Source organism: Labrus mixtus, chromosome 17, assembly GCF_963584025.1.
Source record: "Labrus mixtus chromosome 17, fLabMix1.1, whole genome shotgun sequence".
Lineage (NCBI taxonomy): Eukaryota > Metazoa > Chordata > Actinopteri > Labriformes > Labridae > Labrus > Labrus mixtus.
This window is the reverse complement of record NC_083628.1, coordinates 1605336-1629143: the sequence shown is the minus strand read 5'-3', so window position 1 is coordinate 1629143 and position 23808 is coordinate 1605336. Positions and strand designations below refer to the sequence as shown.

The 23808-nt window shown below is 42.7% G+C and overlaps 3 protein-coding genes and 1 long non-coding RNA gene across 8 annotated transcripts in view; 3 read left to right on the top strand and 1 right to left on the bottom strand.

The window, feature by feature from the left end:
• Nucleotides 1-23786, top strand: part of LOC132991930 (uncharacterized) — a 47143-nt gene extending 23357 nt beyond the window's left edge. The window contains exon 2 of the long non-coding RNA XR_009676277.1: nt 23572-23786. This is a non-coding gene — a long non-coding RNA (uncharacterized LOC132991930). The remainder of the gene's footprint in view (nt 1-23571) is intronic.
• LOC132991928 (antho-RFamide neuropeptides-like) overlaps nt 1-23786 on the top strand; it is a 31398-nt gene extending 7612 nt beyond the window's left edge. For all 3 annotated transcript variants that reach the window (XM_061060925.1, XM_061060924.1, XM_061060926.1), the window contains one exon: nt 23594-23786. The gene's annotated coding sequence lies outside the window, so the exon portion shown is untranslated. The remainder of the gene's footprint in view (nt 1-23593) is intronic.
• sgtb (small glutamine rich tetratricopeptide repeat co-chaperone beta) lies at nt 496-9960 on the bottom strand. Of its 2 annotated transcripts, none has more exons than XM_061060927.1 (12): nt 9855-9960; nt 7849-7963; nt 7509-7612; nt 7131-7206; nt 5273-5372; nt 4198-4302; nt 3957-4095; nt 3543-3605; nt 3127-3164; nt 2945-3028; nt 1422-1542; nt 496-1339 (listed from the first exon to the last, which is right to left on the bottom strand). In XM_061060927.1, the coding sequence occupies exons 2-11, from the start codon at nt 7946-7948 to the stop codon at nt 1431-1433; spliced, it is 921 nt and encodes a 306-aa protein (XP_060916910.1). In that variant the 5' UTR covers nt 7949-7963; nt 9855-9960; the 3' UTR covers nt 496-1339; nt 1422-1430. The 2 variants fall into 2 exon arrangements, with proteins under 2 accessions (XP_060916910.1, XP_060916912.1); XM_061060929.1 differs by having other exon boundaries at nt 496-1313.
• Nucleotides 11182-23786, top strand: nln (neurolysin (metallopeptidase M3 family)). Of its 2 annotated transcripts, none has more exons than XM_061060920.1 (13): nt 11182-11281; nt 12438-12691; nt 13494-13642; nt 14130-14234; nt 15755-15857; nt 15941-16101; nt 17467-17602; nt 19035-19401; nt 20467-20668; nt 20753-20939; nt 21029-21157; nt 21571-21707; nt 22663-23786. In XM_061060920.1, exons 2-13 carry the CDS (start codon nt 12460-12462, stop codon nt 22816-22818), a joined length of 2064 nt encoding a protein of 687 aa, XP_060916903.1. In that variant the 5' UTR covers nt 11182-11281; nt 12438-12459; the 3' UTR covers nt 22819-23786. The 2 variants fall into 2 exon arrangements, with proteins under 2 accessions (XP_060916903.1, XP_060916902.1); XM_061060919.1 differs by having other exon boundaries at nt 11196-11372.
• Nucleotides 23787-23808: the final 22 nt, after the last annotated feature.

The following is a 23808-nucleotide window of genomic DNA, read 5'->3' as shown; positions in this document are numbered from 1 at the left end:
TTTGTTTCTGAAATCTACCCAAAATCCACGTTTACTTTTTTCAGTAAAATAAAAATTTCTTGGATCAAATGATTCTAAACTCTGTGCCTAATATTTTATTTTGTTAGATTTTTTTGGCCTTTTTGCCTTAATTGTTAAGGAGAGCTGAAGAGAGACAGGGAACGTGAGGAGGAGAGAGGGGGGATGACATGCAGCAAAGGTCAGAGGTCGGATTCCAACCCACAGCTGATGCTGTGTCAACGATTACAGCGCCTCTGTACATGCGCTGGACGACATACTGTAACCACTAGGCCATCTGACACCCCCCAAATATCAAAAGGGAATAAAGAGGTTTTTTTCCGCTTCAACAAAAACGACTTTATCTCCTCTGATAATAAAAATGTGATCAAAAAAGTTCTGATCAGGTCGGCTGGGACGTCACAGATCTTAAATTCATTTAATTTAATTTAATTTATTTCACACCATGATGTCACAAATGAAAAAACACAAGAATACTTTTCATTAGTTCTTAATTTCAAGATGTTTATTCACATGTTTTTAGATCAAACATTGTGCCGCGTTAGCATACCTATTAAGTTTCATAAAGCGTCTGATCTCAAATACCAGATTTAAGAGCATGCAAAAGAAACAATCTGAACACTTTGTTACCGCTTACTGAACAATAAATATTCTTAAAGGGGGGGGGACATTTATTCCTTTTTTTTTTACTAAAGTGCAATAACAACATGATGCAGGCTGCAAAACACTGCTAAACAATTCCACTGTTGTCTCTAGTCAAACGGTCGTCGTGGTCGTTAAAAAGCTGTGAAGTGAGTCCTACTTGTGTAATGATTTTTTTTTTTTTTGTCCCTCAGACGAGACGAGTGAGTTAAGAGCTACAAAAGTAACAGATGCCATATAAACGAGGTCGACCTGATGTTTGATGGAAAAGCTGAAATGTTCCCTGCAATGCTGTAAAAGTACATTCCTCCCCAAATCACCATGACGACGCAGATGGGTCCTCCTAACATGAAGCCACTTTTTAAACGCTGAGCTAAAAAACACGGATGGGAAAGCGTCTCGCGGTCAGATGGGTTCTCGACTTCTTGGCTCTTGATATTGAACGTGTGTTTTTAAAAACGTGGTTCTGCTCTAGATGTGTGGGGATGCTTCATGTCGTGGGTCCGGTTCTCCAGGCCCCTCGCCGCCCTCGCCGCCAAGTCGCTGTAAAGTGCCTTCAACCCCCATCCTTTGTCTCTTCAGTCCAGCTATGCCGGTGGATTCAGAAATGGGTGTATTGGAGATTGTAATCGCGCCGTATTGGTTTGCCCTTTCTTAGAAAAAAAAAAAAAAAGTGAGACTGAAAATGAAAATAGTGTCTGTTAGTTACACTAACATGTTGCAGTTTGAATGAACGATTGGGCTTTGAGTATAAAAATGACCTGTGTGGATCATGAGTGCTCCTCGGCGCTGCCGCTGAACGAGCGGCTCCGGATGTGGTTCCTCAGCTGCTCGATCAGCTCGGGGTTCTGCTGCTGGATCTGCTGGGCGAACTGTTGTCCCCTGAAAGAGACGTTTACCTGCTCCATTACTTTCTACATCAGACAGAAGCCAAAGAAAAAACACTTTTTAATGAAGAGAAAAAATATGAAGTATTCCCCCAACTTTACCCCCGTGTAGAGAAGAGACTAAATCACAAAGGACAAAAAGATTGTTTCTGCACTTGTCTGTCTGGGTGTAAAAATGTCTCTTCATGGTGGATGGAAATTGCACAAACAGTCCCCGCCTGTTTCCACCTACACCTTATTGAAGCAGGAACATCCTTGTGTCACAGTGGACGACGGAAAAACAGTAGCTCCACTTTGCAACATGGCAGCGTTAAAACATATTATTTCCTTTATTGCTTTTCCTTAAAGTCTTTATTTGTGATTTTTCACACTTAAATATATAAATCAAGTATATCCTCTGAAAATAACTCTGTGAGTCATGACTGTCTACAATGAGTGTAACACCCGAGTCCCACTGTCTGTGATGTTTTCAGAGTTTTCAGAGTCCTATCTTCACTTTGTTTACATCGCCGGAACGGCCGGCTGACTCCTCCCCTCGTGTATAAAAGTTGTTTAATTGAGGGACTAGAGAAAAGAAGAATAACATACTGTACTCACTGCTTAACTGTGTTTCTAGATCACGCTCATTTCAGGTAAATTTACATGCAGTGTGAAGATACGAGCAGAATAAAGATCGCTAGCATTAGCATGCTAACACAACAATGCAGCACAAGTTGTTTTGGTTTCATGCTGGTGCTCAAGGGCGACATCTGCTGGATCAAAAAATCGCATATAAAGCCTTTAAACATGAAGACTGACCTTGTGTGTACAGTAAATACAAAGCTAGCTAGCAAGTTAGCAACCTTAGCATCAAAGATCCCATCTTCTCCTCATGTTCACCCTTCATGTCGTCAGACTGTGAAACCTTTAGAGCAGCTTTAAGTCTGCTCAGACATTCTGGAGGAGCTCGGAGTAGAGCCGCTACGTCTTCACAACAAAAGGAGCTAGTTGAGGTGGTTTGGGCACCTCATTAGGAAGTCTCTTGGACGCCTCCCTTTGGAGGTCTTTCAGGGAACCCGGGGTAGACCTAGAGCTCTCTAGATGGATTATACTGTATATCTCATCTGGCCTGGAAACGCCTTAGAATCCCCCAGGAGGAGCTGGAAAACGTTACTCGACTTACTGCCCCTGTTGACAATGCGACTCGACCCTCGGATAAGCGGAAAAAGAAAACGGACAGATGGATCACAAAACTAATTCTGTTAGCCTCTCAATGGCAATTCCCATTATGTGTTAGCATCAAGCTAATGCCCTAAGACGTTCATCCCGGTCCCATCTGTGAGGAAATGCACCAGCTGCTACTGATTCAGAGCATGAATAAATCATCTCATATAAAAACACCTTTGAAGTGAACTTACGCTTCAATCAGGCTGGAGATGTCCGACAGTCCTCCCACTCCTGCCGCCGGACCCCCGACTGCGTTTGACATCATCCCCGACATGCTGACACGGCACAGTGACACACGGCGACAGTGAGGCGAGGCACGTTTCAAAAAACAGACAAAAACCTTAAAATACAAAGAGCTCACACTGACACTCACAGCTGCTGTACTTGTTGGTTCTGCATCACACTCGCAGCCTGTAAACAGAAAAACAAAATGATGACTTATTCCCACCTACATGGGACAGTTAGTGCACACACACACACACACACACACACACACACACACACACACACACACACACACACACACACACAGCTGTCTGATTTAGCTGTATTTTGACATTGTTGCTGTAATGAAAGTCAGGCATGCTTGTAGAGGCGTTCTCGGCAGACGTTCCCATGTGTCATCGTTTAACAAGTCCGAGAAGAGCCCCCCCTCTCTCCCCGCTCGACGATAACGCCCGCTGATTAACGGCCCTCACTGTCACTCACCGGACTAATTAGTATCTGCTCTAACCTTTGCCAGAGACGAAACAAGCATAAGACACCAAATGGAGAGTCTGCAGCCGTTACCATGCTGATGAAGGCCGGGTTGTTGATTAAACTCGCCATGTCGAATCCCAGTCCAGCAGCGATCTGTGGCGCACAATCACAAGAAGAAAAAAGTCTCCATAACCACAGCTGTGTTACATACAGAGTCGCTCTGCACCTTTAAGAAAAAGCTAAAGACCCAGCTCTTTCATGAATACCTACTAACTTAATGATGATGGTCTCCATATTATTGATGATGATGATGGTAATGACGATGGTTTTTGTTTGATAACGACGACTTATAAGATGGTTTCTATACTGATTAGAGCTCTCAAGAACTGCCCTCAATGTTGTGCTTTGGATAAAAGCATCTGCTAAGTGAATTGTAGATTGTAGAATATCTGAGCTGTGATGTGTAACAAAGATAAGCTTGTTTTTTGTTTTTTTTTTACGTACGGGGCTGGTCGCTTCTTTCTGCTTCTGCTCGGCGATCTTCAGGTTGGACTTGTAGGTGTCGTTCTCGGGGTCTAACACCAACGCCTTCTTGAAGAAGGTAATCGCCTCTGGATACTTGCTCATGGCGGTCAGAGCCAAGCTGGAGACGCAAAAATGAAAAAAAAAAGAGCCAGGCGTCATTTTTCATTTGACTGAAGTTTGAAGAACGAGAGAGCAGAGGGTAGAGGGTTTTTAAACTCACCCCATCCTCCCGTACGCTTTGCTGTAGGACGGGTCGATCCCAATCGCTCTCTCGCAGTCGCCGGTCGCTTCTGTGTAATTTCCCAGTTTGCTGTGAGCGGCGGCTCTGCAAAGTGTCACACCGGACGCTCGTTTTATTGCCTTCTGATACTTTATTCTCTCGTACATGACTCAATTACTCGTCCAAATCAAACATGATGACATCACTGATTATTTAACAGATCTATACCATGAACTGTGTACTCAAAATGGACAACATGCCTACGTTTCTTTCTGTTGTACAAAAGTGAAGCCAAGATACCCCCCCACAATTTTGGAATTGACGACCCACCCATTCCACTTAACGATGCAAAACATTTAACTTGCCAATCAAACGTCAGTGATCCTCCATGTCGGTAAAGTCCACAGCAGAACGGATTCATGTGTCGCTAGAAGCAGACGCATTCATTCTCGCTCTCGGACAGGGCGTTTTTTTTGTTGTTGCATCAAATAACTAATTTAAATAAAACAACTCCAAAAGAATTTGCACTGGGACGTAAATCAGCATGAAAGGAATTATCTCAACAGATTCCTGCTTTCACACACATTTAATTGAACGTGCATTTTTGGGGCGCTCCCATGTACGGAGGCTATAGTCCTCCGAGCGGGCGGCCCAGGTTCGAATCCGACATGTGGCTCCAATCCCGCACGACTTTCCCCTCACTCTCTCTCTCTCCCTGATTTCCTACCTTATCCACCGTCCTATCTCTGAAAGGCCCAAAAAGCCCAAAAATAAATCTAGAAAAAAGATGGGACGTGTATTTTTAACGTGATAGTTTGTCCCATCTGTTAGAATGGAGGAGGCGGAGTTTGTGACCTCAGTCAGTCAGTCAGCCAGCAGGGGGCGCTCTATATCTTTTTGCTTCCCTTCCAGATTTACTGTTTCTCCGTCCATCTTAATACACAGTCTACGATCTAGACCTGCACATCTACTGTGTGCTGCTGCTTTGTAAGAATCTAAAAAACCACACCGGAGGTACGAGGGTGAAAGAAGAACACGGGTTCAACGGGTAAAGTAGCGCTGCGGTTGTAAACACCTGTTGCAGTAGTACACGGCGTTCCTCAGGTCCAGATCGATGGCCTTCGTGTAGCACTCCACCGCACATCTGTAGTTCTCCTCCTTCATGTGATTGTTCCCTACAAGTGGAGAAGAAAAAAAAGGAGTTTTACTCAAAATGACTCCGTAAAGGATGTAGCAGCTAACAGCTAGCCACATTTAGCTTGACCGCCATGTTTGTTTACTCTGAAATCGCGTGGGATTACAAGTTTTGAGAGTGGAGACTCTGGTTGTTTGTGAATGAATCTGTTAGTGTGTAATGAGCTCAGTCGTCTCGTCGCTCTCCACACACTATAAAAACTGATGTGTTAAATCTGTCATGATTTGTCGTCATGTGTCGTCTCTCTCACATTTTTCTAAATCGTTTTAAGACGAGGGTAAAAACCAAAAGATGAATGTGGCAGTCGTCTGCTCTCACTTCAGACATTACAGACTTTAATGTTCTTCCTTGAAACCCTCAGAGATCAATGCTGTACTTAAGCCAGGTGCCCGCAAACACAGCTATTAATAAGTCATCCTGCAGGAGGAGGAGGCTGCAGAGCTCCAACATGTTTCCTCTTTAATGCAGCTCGGGGGGCTTCTCATCATATTTATAATTAACTGTGAAATCTGAAGTTTTACCTACAGGTATATCTCACACTGCATCACCAAGTAAGAGGAAAACTGAGTATAACAGTTTGAGTCATTACTGTAAAAACTGAAATGATCCTTTATTCAGGACAGAAGTCAAAAAGAGACAAAACAAAACTCGGGCACAGCAAAGATGGAAAGGACTATAAAACTGTAAATGAACACCAGTAAGAATATTTGACTGTGCATAAAGTTATTTGATATTTAAGACCTGATGCACGACTGGTACACATACCTGCATCTTCACGTCTGTCATTGATGGATGTTGAGGTATTTGTTATGTTTTTCTGCTTTTTCTCCTATTTTTGAATCCTCTAACTAATCAACACTAAATACATCGGGGCCTCAAGTCGACACCTGATTTTATTTGTCGAAGCATGAAGCTGCACCGGGATGGTGAAAGGAGACCGGGCCTTAACTTAGGATGAGCTTTTATTTTGAAGGTTTAAGGTATTACTTTAAGAATCAGAATCAAAAGCATTTCCACTCGGTCTCAGACAAACAAATAACTTTAATTCATTTGTAGTTTGTTTTTTATCCGCTGGTTTTGTCCACAAGTGAGTGACACGCCCCCTAAACACAACATGATGATTTTTCATTGTTGGTTCTGGTCTAGGTCTCGCCCTGCCTTTGTCTTGGTCTTGGTCTTGTCTCAGTCTCGCCCTGCCTTGTCTAGGTCTTGACTCGGTCTAGATCCCTAAATGTCTTGGTCTTGGTCTTGTCTCGGTCTCGCCTTGCCCCTGGTCTTGGTCTTGGTCTTGGTCTTGGTCTTGTCTCGGTCTCGATCCCTAAATGTCTTGGTCTTGGTCTTGTCTCGGTCCCTAAATGTCTTGGTCTTGGTCTTGGTCTTGTCTCTGTCTCGCCTTGCCCCTGGTCTTGGTCTAGGTCTTGACTTGGTCTAGATCCCTAAATGTCTTGGTCTTGGTCTTGACTTGGTCTCGGAGCACCCTGGTCTTGGTCCTGACTCGGTCTAGATCCCTAAATGTCTTGGTCTTGTCTCGGTCTCGCCTTGGTCTTGGTCTTGACTTGGTCTCGGAGCACCCTGGTCTTGGTCTTGTCTCGGTCTAGATCCCTAAATGTCTTGTCTCGGTCTCTATTAGTCTGGTCTTGCCTACACCACCACCTCATGTCCTGATGAGTGACAGTAAAGTTCATAAGTCTCTTACCTCCGAGGAGGAGCTGCTGAGGGATCAGAGTTTGAACATTACCTTCATTCTTCAGCTGCTCCGCTTGCTCAATGTCTTCTGGAGACGGAGAGCTCTCTGGTAGTGTGAGGTTGTCATTCTGAGAACGAGCAAAGAAAACAAAGAGAACAAAGAGAACAAAGAGAACCTCCAAGTCAACTTGAGGTGAATGAAACACGACTGTATGAACGAGAAAAGTTGTGACTAAAGTCATGTAGGAGGGATTTAATCTCTCCTCACTGGATCACAGCCATCATCCAAATGTGCTGAGAGATCGTTTTATAGCATCGTCTGCGGATAATGCATTCATCTAGATTTAAACACTCTTCAATAGCACCTGATCAATATCAGAGTTTTCAGACGGTTTAAGCGCTGGTCCCCGTTGGATGGTGCAGCACCCACCTTGAGCAGCGAGTTGAGGAATATCTCCGTCAGAGGCTGTGGCACCGCAAGATGGCAGTCGCTGGAGCTGATCTTAAAGGTGGTCTCCAGACACTGTATGGCAACTGTAGCAAACAGAATCATAAAGTAGTGGATAGATTACACATGTGAGAGCAGAGTCACAACCTGGATGAGAAATATTTACCGTCTCATGTTTAATAAAAACACATTCTGCACGATGTACCCTCATTCCTCTTGCAGGATGTTGATCTGAAGACATGAAATGTTCTGGATACTGGTATGTCTTGTGATTTTTAAAGCAGAATTTCTAAAATGTAAGCGCACATGTGAGTCGGCCTACCTTCGAGGCTCTCCTGCTCATCAGAATTCAAAGCGCCGCAGTGTGTTTGATCTCGGAGGAACTGCACAATAGAGAATGCCAGGCGCTTCTCCACCGCCATTTTTTACCTCGAAAACTGCCGGGGCAGAGGAAGACGGGCACCCACACACCAGTGAATACACATGCAGAGCAAATACAAATACACAACTGTTACATGACTCAAGAGGATTTTTGATGAGTGATTAGATCGTATAGTTGACGAGCATTCAATCAAACACTTAGTGGTTTATATACTTCTGACTGGATGAAATCAAGTTACAGAGATAATGTGACGTCTGCAGAAACGTTCGATCGTCTGAGTATCGAGCTGTTTGTCGATCTTTCTGCATCACATCAGACATCAATGTGAAAGGCTTCGACTTTGGAATAGACACATGAAGATGTCGGATCAGAGACTCACTCAAAATATATCTTAACGAGGTGAAATCTGTTTGTCTGTAAAGACTCTAATCCAGGCCGCTACGCCCTGCCAAAGAAAGGCGTCTGATCCAACCTTCACAACATCGTCCTAAGTCTCTTAACTAGACTCTTCTCCTCTGTCGCCCCCTGGTGGTGGAATGAACTTCCAAACTCCATTTGAGTCCCTCTGCACCTTTAAGGAAAAGCTAAAGACCCAGCTCTTTCAAGAATACCCTCACACTTAATTTTAGAATGGATGATGATAATGATGACGATATTTAGGATGGTTTTGATGCTGATTAGAACTCTCAAGAACAGCTGTTTTTTTTTTGGTTTTTTTTCTCATTTAATCCTTTTCTACTTCTTTTTTTTTAATTTCTTTAACAGTATGCTTCACCTGACTCTATATGCTTGTAAAAAGGAGGCACAAAGCTCGCTCTGGATGCTGCCTCTGTTATATACATTTAGAGTCTGCATACTGTGTATATATATTTCTATGTATTGTTTCCTTTTCACCACTGGGTGTTAAAAATATGAACAAATGTTGCAAATATGTGTAAGTACAATGATTGGAAACGTTAATGTATTGCAATAAAAGTATGTAAAAAAAAAAGAACAGCTGTCCATGTTGTGCTCAGGAGCATTACCTTTAGCTTGAGAGAGCGTCAGGTTTAGTGTGTTTGTTGTTTGAGTTTGTTGAAACTGAGAATGAGATTTGTTTACTGTTTTTATTGTCCCATCGATGATGAATTAAGTCGTGTACTTTTTTAGTAAAAAAGGTTCTTCTGGTTTGATGATTGAGCTGAGCAGCTACTTGTTTTTGTTTTTGTTTTTGTTCTGGATGCCTCCTTACAGATGAATCCAGCCTCATTATCATCCATTCCAACAGCATGCTACTGTTCATAAAGGATGCTGGTGGTGCATTTGGTTGCTGTTTCCAAGACAACTCAAAGGAGGATGAAATGAAAGCATACGTTATTCCTCCTCATCACAAAAACACATTGCTCTGTTTACAGCCCCTTGCAGTTGCAGTTTTCAGCTCCTCATTCAGGCTGTAAGTGCAGCAGCAGGGTGCACAGAAGGCCGCCGTATTTACTGTCATGTAAAATCATGCACAGGTACCAAACACTGCTTCATATTTCCGTCATCACGTGTCGGAGTCTGGCGTTGTTATGTTCCTGATGGTCTGCACACAGCCACTCCTCCTCCTCCTCCTCCTCCTCCTCCCCGTGTGTGTGTGTGTTGACACTGACACATGCAGTGATGCAGAAGCTGTGATGTAATACCATAACGGTGCATGAGAGGTGTTTTTATTCTCTACGACGACATTACATTGTTTTTGGGCACAATGCATTCAGGAAGTAGGTTACAGTAAATGGCGCTGACAGTGGATGCATTTCCTAAAAAGCGATGTTATTGCAAAACCCGTCCCGTGCCCCGACAACATGGAGGAGGAGATGTAAGACAGGTCAATCTGAGCTCACCCTGAAGATAATTTATAAATAAGACAGTTTCAAAGGGTGCTATTCGATGTCCCCCCCCCCCCCATCCTTCCCCGCCCACCTTACCTGAGCTCTTCTCCAGCTGTCTGCTGCCTGCTACCGCGTCATGAGGATTTCTGTCCGATTGATACCAGCGAATTCTCATCACTCTGCGCATGCGCTGGAGATGTGTCGCCGGAGAACGAGTCGGCTCAAAGAGCCAGCCCCTGATGTCAATAGAAAGAAGATGTTTGTTTTTATTTTTGAAGACGAAGTCAGCTTCTGTTTTTGAACGAGAAACTGCACGTCTCCCCCTGGACTTCAAATCTTTGTTTTTCTCTTAAGGTTTTTGAGCAAAGTGTATCGCTTGTGGGTGTTTAATATGCCAAAGTGATTGGACCAGTAATCCATAAGTGGGTCAACAATGAGCCAAAAACAATCACTGTGTTTATATTCGGTTAGAAAATCACCTATTGGGAAAATCAGGACTGATATCGTTTGAAAAAACGATTTAGCTGATTGCAGATATCGATGTTTGTTTCATGACTTCTTTTGGTATCAGACTCCCACAATGCAACATTTTCTGTCATGTTCGACATAAAAAAACATATCAGTAGTTATGTGTCCTAGATGTCAGCATGAAATCGATCCGGCAAAACAACAAATAAACATCGGCTACTGACATCGGTTCATGCCACATTATTTGCCGATGTGCCGATATATCGGCAGAAACCGATGTTGAACCGATGTATCGGTGCATCCCTAGTTTATATGTATTTTTTGTCATTTTGGTTAAAAAAATGTACTTGTTTAGGTTTCAGTTATTTTAGTCCACACCAGAAGATATCATGTTTGAGTTATTTTTTATTTTTCACTTTTAACATTGAATAATAACTGGAATCTTTTTTTTACCCACTCATGCATCTTAGGGTTAAGGATCACTCTTTTGTAAAACCTTACATTTCATTATCAAGAACATAAAAGCTAGAAAGAAAACGCTTTCACGGCGCGGACACACAGCAAAAATCAAAAAAGAATTCCAACAAAAAAACTGCACGCCATAAGTTATTTATTAAGTTATTTATCACCATTTTCTTTAAAGGCGTGATTTTTGATTTGACATAATGAAGGAGCAAAACTGTTCAAAAGTGGCATTATGTGGCGCCGATGGCCTGGCGGTTAAGTTGTGCCCCATGTATGGAGGCCAGTACGCCAAGGGACCCAAAATCACCCAGTGTCTAGCCAGCCTTAGTTTTATAATACCTAGTTTTACCAACTATAGGTTAAAAAGAGCCGTTTGCGAGTCAAAAGATCCGACTCTTATTTCCGAGCTGAGCCAAAAGTTCCGGCTCACTAACCAGAACTGAAATCCCCATCACTGGTTTCTGCGAGCTTCCAGCGGAAATGAGGAGGAGAAACATTTTCCACATGAGAGAGAGAGCAGAGGAGAGGAGAGGGGAGGAGAGGGAGCCTGACACTTTGGTTTGATCAGCTGCTGATTCTGAGACTTCAGAGTAAGAGAAGAAGAAAGTTTGCTCGGATTGAAACGCATGAACCCGCCGGCATGTGTGCACTGAGAGTGATAGTCTGCAGAACAGTGTGCAGGTATGCTTCTGTGTGTGTGTTACACTTAACCAGCTGCCATGTTTAAAGTCTGTTTATCTAACACCTGTGCTGCACATTATTGAAAGGTTTCAGTTAAAGTCAACTCCTGTGTTGTTAAATTAAACCAGCGGCTGTTAAACATTTAAAACAGGTGGAAGTGATCTCTGTTTTGGAGCATTTGGATAAATAACTGAGCTGTTTGGAAAGGTTTTGGCTGATGTCTACCACAGCTGCTTTACTATTATCCCACTCTTTTACTGTCTGAACTTGTTTTGAACAGCTTCCGATCCATGCCAGGCCATGAAACCGGACACCGACTGTACATGGAAATTTAAGGTCACCCGGTTAGCACGGGAAATATGCAAAGCTCGTTTCATGTACGACCTTGGAACGATTTATTGCTTGTATGAGTTCCACCTGTTACCAAGTCCTGTAGCTGAGTCGAGATGGTTTGTTCGGAAACTGACAAAATAGGCCTAAAGGAGGGGATTTTTTTTTTTGCATGAAGACAGAGGCGGAAAAATCCTGCAGTTCCTGGAGTGTCCACTAGAGGCTGGCTGCAGAAGCGTCAGAAGTCACATACACACCCATTCTAAAAAGTCTGTTTTTACAGCAGAGATTAACATGTTTACAGCCTGGTTCAAAAAACCAAATAGGTGTGATTAGCTCATGTCTCAATGGACACACACTGTACGGGGGGTGAATGTTTTGATGACTCATCAGTTTTGATTTGATGAAGGATAAGAGTTATTCACAATAAGGCGTGTAGCTGACCTGATTGACAGGTGGGCGCGGTGTAACGGTTTGTCAGGAGGTTTAAAACCCGCCTCAGCTCCAGCTCTCAGCCTGTCGTTAGGTTGACTGAAAGTTAGACTGAGACAGCATTTCAAGCATGGAGACCGCCATCGATGGGACTCCAGCGCCCCCTGCAGGAACAGACGGGTGTCGTCACTCGCTAATATTTGGAAATAAATACAGGAAAAGAGAAAAAAAGAAAACCACCTCTTTTTTTATTGTCGGATGCCCAACTATAACGCTTTTTTGAAATGTGTTGTTTCTTCACAGCGTCTCTAAACCCGTCCTGAGGATGACCATCCATAACGGCTCCGTGATATCCGCCAGAGAGCGCTCTCAGGCGGCGGGGAACAGGAGAAACACCCTGAGATGGGACCTTTCTCCGGCTGAGATCAGGACGGCCGCTGACAGCTTGATTAACAGAGTGAAGATGGTTTACGATGACATTGGAGCGCTAAAGATAGAAAATGTGTCCGTTGAAAACACCCTGAAAGCCCTGGCTAATGCCAAACTGGAGTACGCGTGTAAGTTTGCGGAGATGTTTGGTGTTATTCTAGATTCTTCTTGTCTTTTAAAATCACACAAGATCCATGTACTTCCATTCTATAGAGTAGAAATACTCCCCAGGACAAATCAATGAGCCACACTTTTTCACTCGTCACTGAAGCTTTTCCAGGAGTTAATCACATTTACAGTCTATTAAATTCAATTTACAGCACCAAACAAACCGCCAAGCATCCTGTTTGAGTTAAAGGTGCAGATACAAAATTTCAGCCACTAGGGGGCTCCAAATCCCCCTGAAGTTACGATATCAGCAACAGTCACTGTGGTTAGAGAACGGGTGTTGATCGCATGAATTCTTTAGGGAAAACAAAAAAAAGAAGACAAATAATTAGTCACTGTTGTCGTTTGTACCAAAAGATGAACCAACACAAGAGCCATGTTCAGACCGCCGTTTCAAGCTGCGATATTCACGCCCCTGGGTGTTGCTGTACCGTGTTTGGAGGAAGTAACAGAGGCATTACAGAGGGCGAGACAGGATCAGCAGAGCTAGCAGGGGAGCACAGCGCTTTGTGTGTGTGTGTGTGTGTGTGTGCATGTCTGACTGTGTGTGTATGTGAAGCTCCCTCTGTGCTGTGCTTTCGCAATGTGAATCCACAGATTGAGACGCCAATATTACGCCGCTGCAAAATCAATAGGAATGTACACAAACGTGACCACAGCTGAGCGTAGTCATGGCACTTTAGCTTGTTTTCTCGGTCTTTAAACGGGATTTGATGACAAGAAAAACGTTACATTTGTTTTTTGTTTCTTTTCCCCCTTCAGCATCGCGCCACGTTCTGGATTTCCCTCAGTACGTCTGTCCCTCCAAAGAGGTCCGGGCGGCGAGCACCGAGGCCGACAAGAAGCTGTCGGAGTTCGACGTGGAGATAAGCATGAGGGAGGACGTGTTCGAGCGGATCACTGCTCTGCAGGTACGCGGCGTCGTCGACAGCATCACTCTGACGGTGAAGGAAAGACGATAAAAAAGACTGGCCTTTAATCAGCCCAGTACGTCTCTAATGAGGTGTTAAAGTCATCGTAACCTTTAGGGGGAGGAGACGAGGAAGCTCACTAAATATGATGAATGAGGGTTTGACGCATTAACCGTGTTAGCTATGCCAGCGATAGATAATTCCACTGGGGCTAAAAAAGGGCAGGTGATTGACGTGCATAACTGAAGGGTCTCATGTGGAGATCATGGATATCGTACCCTCATCTGACCCCCCATCGCTGCGTCTTATTTAACTTTGGAAAGAAACTGAATCTGAGTAAGACACCTGAGACACCATATGCTTTTCCACTCTGGACTCACTATATGACCCATTTATGCTGCCAGGCAGTAAACATAAAGAAAACATCATAAAGTCATGGTCATATTTCTGCCTGAGTGAAAGTATTTATTTGTCTTTTTTTGAACAGAAGAAGCGCCAAGACGACCTTTTACCTGAGGAGAGGAGGTTCTTAAACAGACTTGTTACTTTAGGCAAGCAGAAAGGATTGCACCTGTCCAAAGATATTCAAGAGGTAAGTGATCTACAATTCAACACACGCATTGATTCAAGATTTTGGAACAAAATCTGTTTTTTATCAGTTTTAAAGGGGACATATGAAAAAAAAAATCCACTTCTACAGTGTTGTTGAACATATATCTGGGTAACCTGAGAGTCTACTGACCCACAACATGTGAAATAAACCCATCCAGTCCTTTGTTTGTGGTCTGCATAAGTCTTACAACACAGAGAAAAATGCTCCATTTTAAATGTGCTCTCCTTGTGATGTCACAGTGGGACTCTGGTAAAAAAAAAAAAAATCCCCTCCCCTCCCCTGGTATCTCCACCCATGGACTCCACCCCCAGACTAGAACAAAACTTTTGCGCAGGTCAGCCCTTTTTTATTCTCTCTACAGAGGAGTGATGTCTACGGGGAAAACTCGGGGGGCGGGGTCATTGCATTTAAAGAGACACACACACCAAAACGGAGCGTTCTGAGAGAGCTGGTTTATACAGGGTCACAAACCTCCTCTGGTGCTTGATTCATGTTATATTTTGACCAAAGCACAGCACAGATGTTTCTTTGAGACCACAGGAGACTGTTTGAAAAGGTGGAGAAGGGGGGATGATATGTCCTCTTTAAGTAAACAATAAACAATACAGTGTAATACAGGGAGGTTAAACTGACTTTTGTGGTGATAAAATAAATGAATCCTGCACTTAGACCTTCTTAGGGGCATTTTGTATTCTCCAGTTTATCAGAAACCTCACTTCACCACACCCAAACTCACCCCGTTGTGTCATGTCATATCGTATCCTACACTTCACCTCACCTCATCTTGTTTATTTTCACCTCACCCTGTTGTCGTATGATATCCTTAACCTCACCTTCTCGTATCGTATCCTGCACCTCACTTCACCTCACATTACCTCACCATGTCATGTAAAAATGACTCTTTGATTATACCAAAAGTACAGGAGCCATTTACATTAGATGTAGATCTAGAAGGACACTCTCTGATACAGTAGGTGGCAGTATGCACCTTTAAAAATCTAAGAAACACAGTGATGGCAGGTTTTATATGCAACCTCAGCATGAGTAGTTTTGTTGGGCCGTTTTGCTTTTATTAGATGAGACAGGAAACATTAGGACGAGAGAGAGGGGATTGACATGAGGACTAGAGCCTCTGTACATGGGGTGTGCAACATAATGTGGCACTGAGTTGTTTTATTTTAATGCAGAGTTAATTAGTGTGTATGTTTTGAAAAGCAGTCTTTGTCTGCACCTCGTCAGCCATTACAAACGAGTAGACTCATAAATGTAAACTCTACTATTCCACAGGAGGCTTTTCATTTTGTTTTCTGCAACTGGGTGCAAAAAAAAGTTTGCAAATCTCAGCGTGGCCTTAGAAAAAATATCTGCATGTCAAATATCTGAAAAAGTTCAGAAAATGCCAAAGAGCAGTGTTCTATTTTTAAAGGTTAACTGTCTGGTTTGTCATGCTAAATAATGGAATGTTTATCCCTAAATTTCTCTAATTTTTCTCTTGTAAGGAAATAAAAAGAACGTCCAAGCTCATCAGTGAACTGTCCATCGAGTTCAACCAGAATCTGAACGAGGACAACACGTTTGTCGTCTTCTCCGAGCATGAACTGGGTACGCTGTTAAACTCTGTGTGGCCTTGTGAAGATGTTTTTTTTTAACTTTTTAATGGTGTGTTGCTGTCCTCTTCTGTGAAGGCGGGCTGGCTGATAGCTATCTGAACGGCCTGGACAAAACGGCAGACGGGCACTATAAAGTGACACTGGAGTACCCGCATTACTACCCGCTCATGAAGAGGTGTCACAATCCGGAGAGCAGGAGGAGGATGGAGACGGCCTTTCACAGCAGGTGTAAAGAGGTAACGGGAGTCTGATAGATAATCTGTTTATTCCTCCGCACTGCAGACCTCATTAGATATCTGTTTATTATCTGTATTTACACCTCAAGTCGACGTTTAGAGTTTAAACCTGTTCTGAAGTGATTTATGGACACGTTTCTCTGTATCATTTTTACAGCTGCAATAAACTCTAGTTGGAATTTTTCCATTCCTAAGCTGGACTCAAGTTACCCTGAAAACCAAAAGAATATCAGAGGAAGTGATGCATCTTTGTATGTAAGCCTCACAGTTTTGATTTCATCGTTCTGTAAGCTACAATTAGCATTGAAGAGAATCACTGCTGATGAAGATAAATATGATGCTGTGTCACATCAGAAGTTTTAAACATCTGAAACATGATTAGAGACAAGCTGCCGCAGCCTCTGAGCAGCTGACCGGCTTCTTAAAGAGTCTGTATAAAACATGGATGTAGCCTCAGTGATGTCACCCATTAGTGTCTGAAGAGAGATTTGGAAGCCGAACGATGGCGCTCGTTATTTTGGGAACGCTATCTCCACCTTACTGTCGATCAACTAAGTATCAGCCCAAAAGGAGGCGATAAGGCGGGCCTTAAAGGGGTAATATGTTGAATTTTTACTCTAAATTTATTAAAAATTGACTTATTTTATTTTTCAGAGATCGCTCAAGTTGATAATCTTTCAACTTTTCAGAAAGACACTGTTGACGTCACCGCCGTTCTTTTCAAAATGTTTGATATTCCCCGTAGTTTTTCCGACTACAGATCGTGTCTTGTATCCACATCCTCCTCACTCCGTGTCGGATCGGGAAATAAACAATCTCAAATATAAAACATGCAGTAAGAAACGGAGCCGTGTCAGTCATACAGCGGCCGTTGTCAACAGATTGTTGTCATGGAGACAGGACGGACGTGCAGCGCTTTTCTTCTCAGTGCACAAACGCTTCATGCAGCGTACAGCCAGCGCTTTTCTGCCCGGAAAAACACGAGGTTGACACATGGCCTAAGAAATTTCAGAATAAAAGCCTGATAATTTTTATTTTTAATTGCAAAATAATGTAATTTTAAACGTGTTATTAAAAATGTGTTTCATTTCTATTAAATATTGAATCTTAGTGAATTTATACATTTTGATTTATACATTTTGATTGTTTGACAGATGTTTATAAATTCAAATACAGTATGTTGAAATGTTTTTTAGGTTATTTTAGTTATTTTATATTTTCAGTGATCATTTTTTATTCCATCACAGGTTTTTTTCTCTTTTATGACTCATTATTTATGAATTTTTAGTAAAAATTTATGTTTGAATTAAATAAAAAGTATTACATTTTGCAAACTCATGTTTTTTTTTTTTGTTTTTTTTTCAGGTAAACACGGCGATCCTCGAGCAGTTGATACAACTGAGAGCAAAGGTGGCAGACTTACTGGGTTACAGCAGCCATGCGAACTATGTGCTGGAGATTAACATGGCCAAGAATGCCCGCAATGTGTCTGACTTTTTAGGTATGACCCCCCCCCTCCTCGACATCTCGCCCTCGCATGCACACGTACAAACACACTCCCCACATGTCACAGAAGAACGAGACCCACGCCGTCTTTACGGCTCTGCGTTATTAAGATTCATGAGGTTTACATGACAGGTAGATGTGGAAGAAGATACGGACGCAGGGGGCGAGAGAAACATGATTTAGTGTATGTTACATGCTCTACATGCCTCATGTATGTTGAGTAACAAACTGTGATTTATGTCTCATGTGGACACACGGTTATATAAGCCGCGTCACTTTCTATCTTATGATGATATTTAATAAAGAAAATCTATAAAAAGAGGTGAGATCAAACTTTCCCTTAATCTTTATTTCAGAGCCATTGGTCCATATCAGAACAGAAAAAACACAAGAAATATAAATGTAACAAAAACACCAGGATAAAATTACCATAGTTGGAGCTGGGGATTGAACCCTCAACCTTCCAGTTGAGAGACGGCCGACTCTAGCACTGAGTCACAGCCCGTCCTCTTTTTTTTGTAACTTAAGTTTTTATTAACTTTTAACAGTTTTTAAAACAATGCAGCACATCTTATACCAATAAAAAAAGTATAAAGCACTTAGGCAGAGCATACAAGTCATCTCCTAGCATGAGATAACAAAAACAACAAAATAATGCCACAGACATAAGAGAGGTACAGCCACCAACATGAGTCCATTCTATGACCTTAGTTCAACATGTTGCCAAAACAGATCCCATATCTCTGTCATCTTTCAAACCAACAGTCATTTTTCCCAACATGTTTTCATCTGAAGAGATCTTAACCATTTCGTCAGTCCATTCCTTCACAGTGGGGCGCCTTCCAATTTCGCAGTATAATTCTCGCGGCTGTGATAAATCCAAGCCGCCCTCTTTTCTCTTTTCAAATCAATTAATTAACTCTTCAATTTGTACATAACATTTCTGAGCACAGCATCGAACATGGGAATACGATCAGAATAATTATTGAGATACCTTTCATGTTATCCAGTATGTTCTTGCCACCCTTTTGTTCATATTGTGATTCTGTCAAGCTACACATACCCGACCTAAAAAGCCTCTGCATGTTTCTAATAAGCTCCACGAGCAGAAACGTGCTCAAACTAGGATCAATATTGGAGATGCTTTTTGAAAAATGGAGAGAGGTTAGAACACAGAAAGGTTTACAGACCCATGCAGAGCTGGATAAACACTGAAGCTTCAGAGTCCACCACATGGTGACCTGAGTGAGCATGGACTCTAGAGAGAGGAGGGGGGGGACAGCTCTCTATGATGTGTTGAATTTAGACTGTAGTACCCATTTTAACCACTAGGGGTCAGAGTTACATACTGCTCCTTTAAGTTCAGATCCATAAGAAGTTAATTTAAATTCAACTTGGTAACTGGGTCCTCTGATCTGAATCTGCAGATACTTTCTATGAAACACTGAAGCCGATTGGAATCAAGGAGAGGAAATACATTCTGGCGCTGAAGAAGAGGGAGTGTCTGATGAAGGGCCTCCCCTTCGACGCACAGATCAACGCCTGGGACTTGCCGTACTACATGAACCAGGTGGAGCAGTGCAAGTTTGCGGTGAACAAGGACAAACTCATCGAGTACTTCCCGCTTGACGTGGTGACAGAGGGACTGTTTGGAATCTACCAGGAGCTGCTGGGGCTCGCCTTCACGGAGGTGGAGCACGCTCATGTGTGGCATGAAAATGTCAAGCTTTATTCGGCGAGGGACACGGAGACGGGAGAGGAGGTCGGCCAGTTCTACATGGACCTGCATCCAAGGTAGAGAATATGAGGATTCAGGCGCAGGACAGGAAATGATAGCCTCATATCTGCATCTTTTTTTTTTTTTTTTTTTGTAAAAAAAGCCTTGTATTTATCACAGAGCCGAGGTTATGTGCTTAAAAATCTTATTGTATCTGACCAACATTTAACTATCCAAAAATATTCACTTCACTATCATGTAACAACAACAAAAAGCAAAAAATCTTAACAACCGAGAAGCAAGAACCAGGGTATGCAGGTATGCTTTGGACACCAAGCAAGCAGCAACCTCCAGTGTTAAAAAATGAAGCTGATGCAGAAATGCAAAACCTTGCAGTTCCCAGAGTGTCCACTAGAGGCTGGCTGCAGAAGCACAGGAAGTCACATACACACCCATTCTAAAAGGCCTGTTTTTACAGCGGAGATTAACATGTTTACAGCCTGGTACAAAAAAAACAAATAGGTCTGATTTGCTCATGTCTCGATGGACACACACAGAGAGGCTCCTGTCCCATTTCAGATAAGATAAGATAATCCTTTATTTATCCCATAATGGGGAAATTTACATTGTTACAGCAGCAAAGATTGCAGACAAAAAGTGAACACAGTACAATTTAAATAAAAAAAGAAAAAATTAAGAATGTACAAAAAAATAGATATAGATTTAAAAAATAAATAAAAATAAAATAAAGAAATAAATTAATAAAGACAAAAAAGGATAATCGAGACATGTTGGCAATGAAACAACATGTGCTCCACTTAATAAAAGTCGGTTTACATAAAAGCAGTCTGTTATCTATAATCTATTTATTTATCATGTCTTATCCTCCTCGGTTAATCTTGCACCTTGGCTACTGTAACTCTGGATTTCCACCTTCTCAGAATAATAACTCAGACTTTATGTTATCATGAAATAGGTACCAATTCATTTTCTGTTGATCAATTAATTGATTTATTGACTGTCACTTATCCACCTTCAAGTTAGAGTTTATAGATTTGACTGCAGCTCTTGGTCCTTTGTGGTTTCAGTCGTGTCAGAGTCAGTCTCGCTGTGTGACATCTGCAACCTTATTTTTCCACCAGGGAAGGAAAGTACGGCCACGCGGCGTGCTTTGGACTGCAGCCAGGCTGCAGAGGACCCGATGGAAAACGCCGGCTTCCCGTCGCAGCTATGGTGGCTAATTTTACCAAGCCCAGGAAAGGATTTCCATCCCTCCTCCAGCACCATGAGGTGGAGACTTACTTTCATGAGTTTGGTCACGTTATGCACGAGCTCTGTTCGAAGGTAAGGTCAATGAATCAGCTGTTTTTTAAGTATTAAATATGTGTATGGTATAAAGGGCTTGAATGTCCTGTGTGTTTGTGTCAGACCACTTTTTCAGAATTCAGTGGCACGCTGGTGGAGACGGACTTTGTGGAGGTGCCTTCACAGATGCTTGAGAACTGGGTTTGGGAGAAGGAGCCCCTGAGGAGAATGTCTCGACACTACAAAGACGGCACCCCGATCCCGGACAATCTGCTCGACAAACTGATCGCATCCAGAGTCGCCAACACTGGTGATCTACTTTAAAAAAAAAAATCTTTAACATTTCTGCAGCAATCCAATCATCTCTGTGAACCTGCTGACGTGTTAATCGTCCTGCAGGACTGATGAACCTGCGTCAGGTCGTGCTCAGTAAAGTGGATCAGACGCTGCACACCAGCTCTCGTGCGGACACGGCTGACGTGTTTGCAAATCTCTGCAGAGATATCCTCGGCGTTCCCGCTACACCAGGTACGGAGTTAGCATTAGCGACTGGTTAGCTTTGCAGGGGAAATGATCGCTGCAAAGCACAAACAACCAAGTCTCCAAGAGGGGTTGGACATTTAAAAATAAACAAAATGCAGTTTATTAATCCTCTTTGTGTCCTCTTAACTCTTAAAGTTTTGAATTCTTTAAATACCTCTCAGTGGGCAGACAAGGTTTCTGTTTAGTTTTGATGTTTGAGGGGCGTTAGCGTTTGTATCGCACAGAGGCTGTAGTCCTCAAAGCGGGCAGCCCGGGTACAACTCCAACCTTTGGCTGTTTGGCCGCGTCTCATTTCTCACTCTCTCACCCCAGTTTCTGTCTCTTTAAACCGTCCTGGTTCCCTCATAAATGCACACACAGTCAACCTTAGTAAAGATGTATTCATTTGTCCTCTGCAGGTACCAACATGACGGCCAGTTTCAGCCACTTGGCGGGAGGATACGACGGTCAGTACTACAGCTATCTGTGGAGCGAGGTCTACTCCATGGACATTTACTTCAGTCGCTTTAAAAAGGAAGGCATTATGAATCCAAAGGTGGGTCTTTAAAAATGACTGTTCAGCATACTGTATGTAACATATCAATGTAAACCCTGCTGCTGCTTTTAGGAGCTACAGTATATTTAGCAGTTACACAAGTGCAAGACACAAATTGCTCCAGCAGGTGTCACCTGTGGGTTCAGGTTTTACACTGTATAGATAGGAACCTTCACTGGGGGGGGTCAGGTGTTCCTAGACCAAAGAGCACAAACCGTGCTGTGGCTCAGTTGGTAGAGTCGGTCGCACTTTGAGTAGTCAGAAGACTAGAAAAGAAATATACAAGCTCAAGTCCATTTACCTTTTTTTTAACCGCTACCTCAAGCTACAGCACACAAGGTAACGCAGAGTGTTCTGAGTGAATCTTTGTATGGACATTTACAGACAATATTTAAATCTTGCAAGTGAAATTATTAAAGAGCATTATTAATTGAGAAACAAATCCTCCATAAATGAAGAAGAAATTGGACTGTCTTATTTCACAAGGAGCTCAGGAGCGAAGCCGAGGCGAGCGCGTCAACTATGTAGCCCCTCAGTGGCTTTAAGTTTAGGCAAAGCTGCTATACTTCTCTTTAACTCCCTCCCCCCTTACGCTGGTCCTACCTCTGCAGCAAGGTCCCAAGTCCCCAGCTAGACTCTTTCTCGCTGTAGTCCCCCGGTTTGAAACCAAATTTTCAAACTCCATTCGAGCTGCAGATTCCCGTTGCACCTTTAAGAAAAAGCTAAAGACCCAGCTCACTCTTAATGGTGTTGAGTATATGTTGATGGTGATAAGAATATTCATGACAAGCTGCCGATGTCCAGTCAAAGTCAAAGATGTTTTTGGCTCTTCCTGATGTTGTTTCCTGCGTTCTAGATCCTTCCTTGTGTTGAACTTATTCTCCGAGGCTTCTCAAAAACTGTGTGTGCTCGTGATAAAATGTCCGTGTACTGATAAGCGTTTGCTCCGTCACAGGTTGGAAAAGAGTACAGGAGGGTGATTCTGGAGGCGGGTGGATCTGTGGATGGGATGGACATGCTGCAAACGTTCCTCGGACGTAGTCCACACCAGGACGCCTTCTTTCAGTGCAAAGGACTGACGAAGTCTCAGGAAACGAAAAGTGTAATATAGAAGGACTCGTAAGGCTCAAGGGGGTTTTGTTCACCGTCAAAGCAAGGTGGACAGCAGAAGAAATATCTATGCTTCAGTTGTTTTATTTAAGTGTTGACATTTTTCTACTTGATTTCTACCTGTTTGTGTTTAAATGTTCCACACAGAGGGTCGTTGTTATGACATGTACAGGTGGCTTTTTTTAAACAAGACATTTTTACAGTAAGAGAAGCACAGGTTTGATTTATGACATGAATGTTGTATTCAAGTGTCCCAGTATTTCATAGCAGAGATATTATGTGCTTTGTTAATTAAAGGTCACATATCCTCCTCTTCTTCTTCTTCAGTGTAAATAAGTCTCAGAGCTCCTCAAATCATGTGTGTGAAGTTTCTTGTTCTAAATCCACTCTGATCCTGTATTTGATCATGTCTATGAACCCCTCTATTTCAGCCCTGCTCAGAACAGGCTGTTTCTGTGTCTGTACCTTTAAATATGTAAATGAGCTGTGTCTGACCACGCCCCCTCTCTGAAAGGGCTTTGGGTCGGTGCTTTCTCGCTCCATGTCCTATTGTCTACGGTGAGAAGGCAGACTCAGAGGGCAGAACAAACACCTAGCTGTGGGAGTGTCACCCACCTGGGGGAGGGGCTACTGCCCTTTGTGATGTCATGAAGGGAAAATCTCCAAACGGCCTGTTTGAGCACACATTTTCTGAAAAGTGGAGCAGGCAGAAGATGGAGAGGATGGACTTTTCTCATAATTGGGGGGTTTGTAGACGGACTAGAGACACATATTAGAGTTAGAGAAACATGGAGAGTATTTGGCACAATATGTCACCGTTTTATATCTCAGGAAAGAAAGGTGAAGACTCAGTCAAGATTTGAGATGTTATGTTTGTATTAAATTGTTTTGTTTGGTTGATGAATGAACTTACACAAATGAATAAATGAACAAAGCAGGCAGGCATAAAATGACCCTGAATAAAATGACCCTGAATAAAATGACGTAAAAC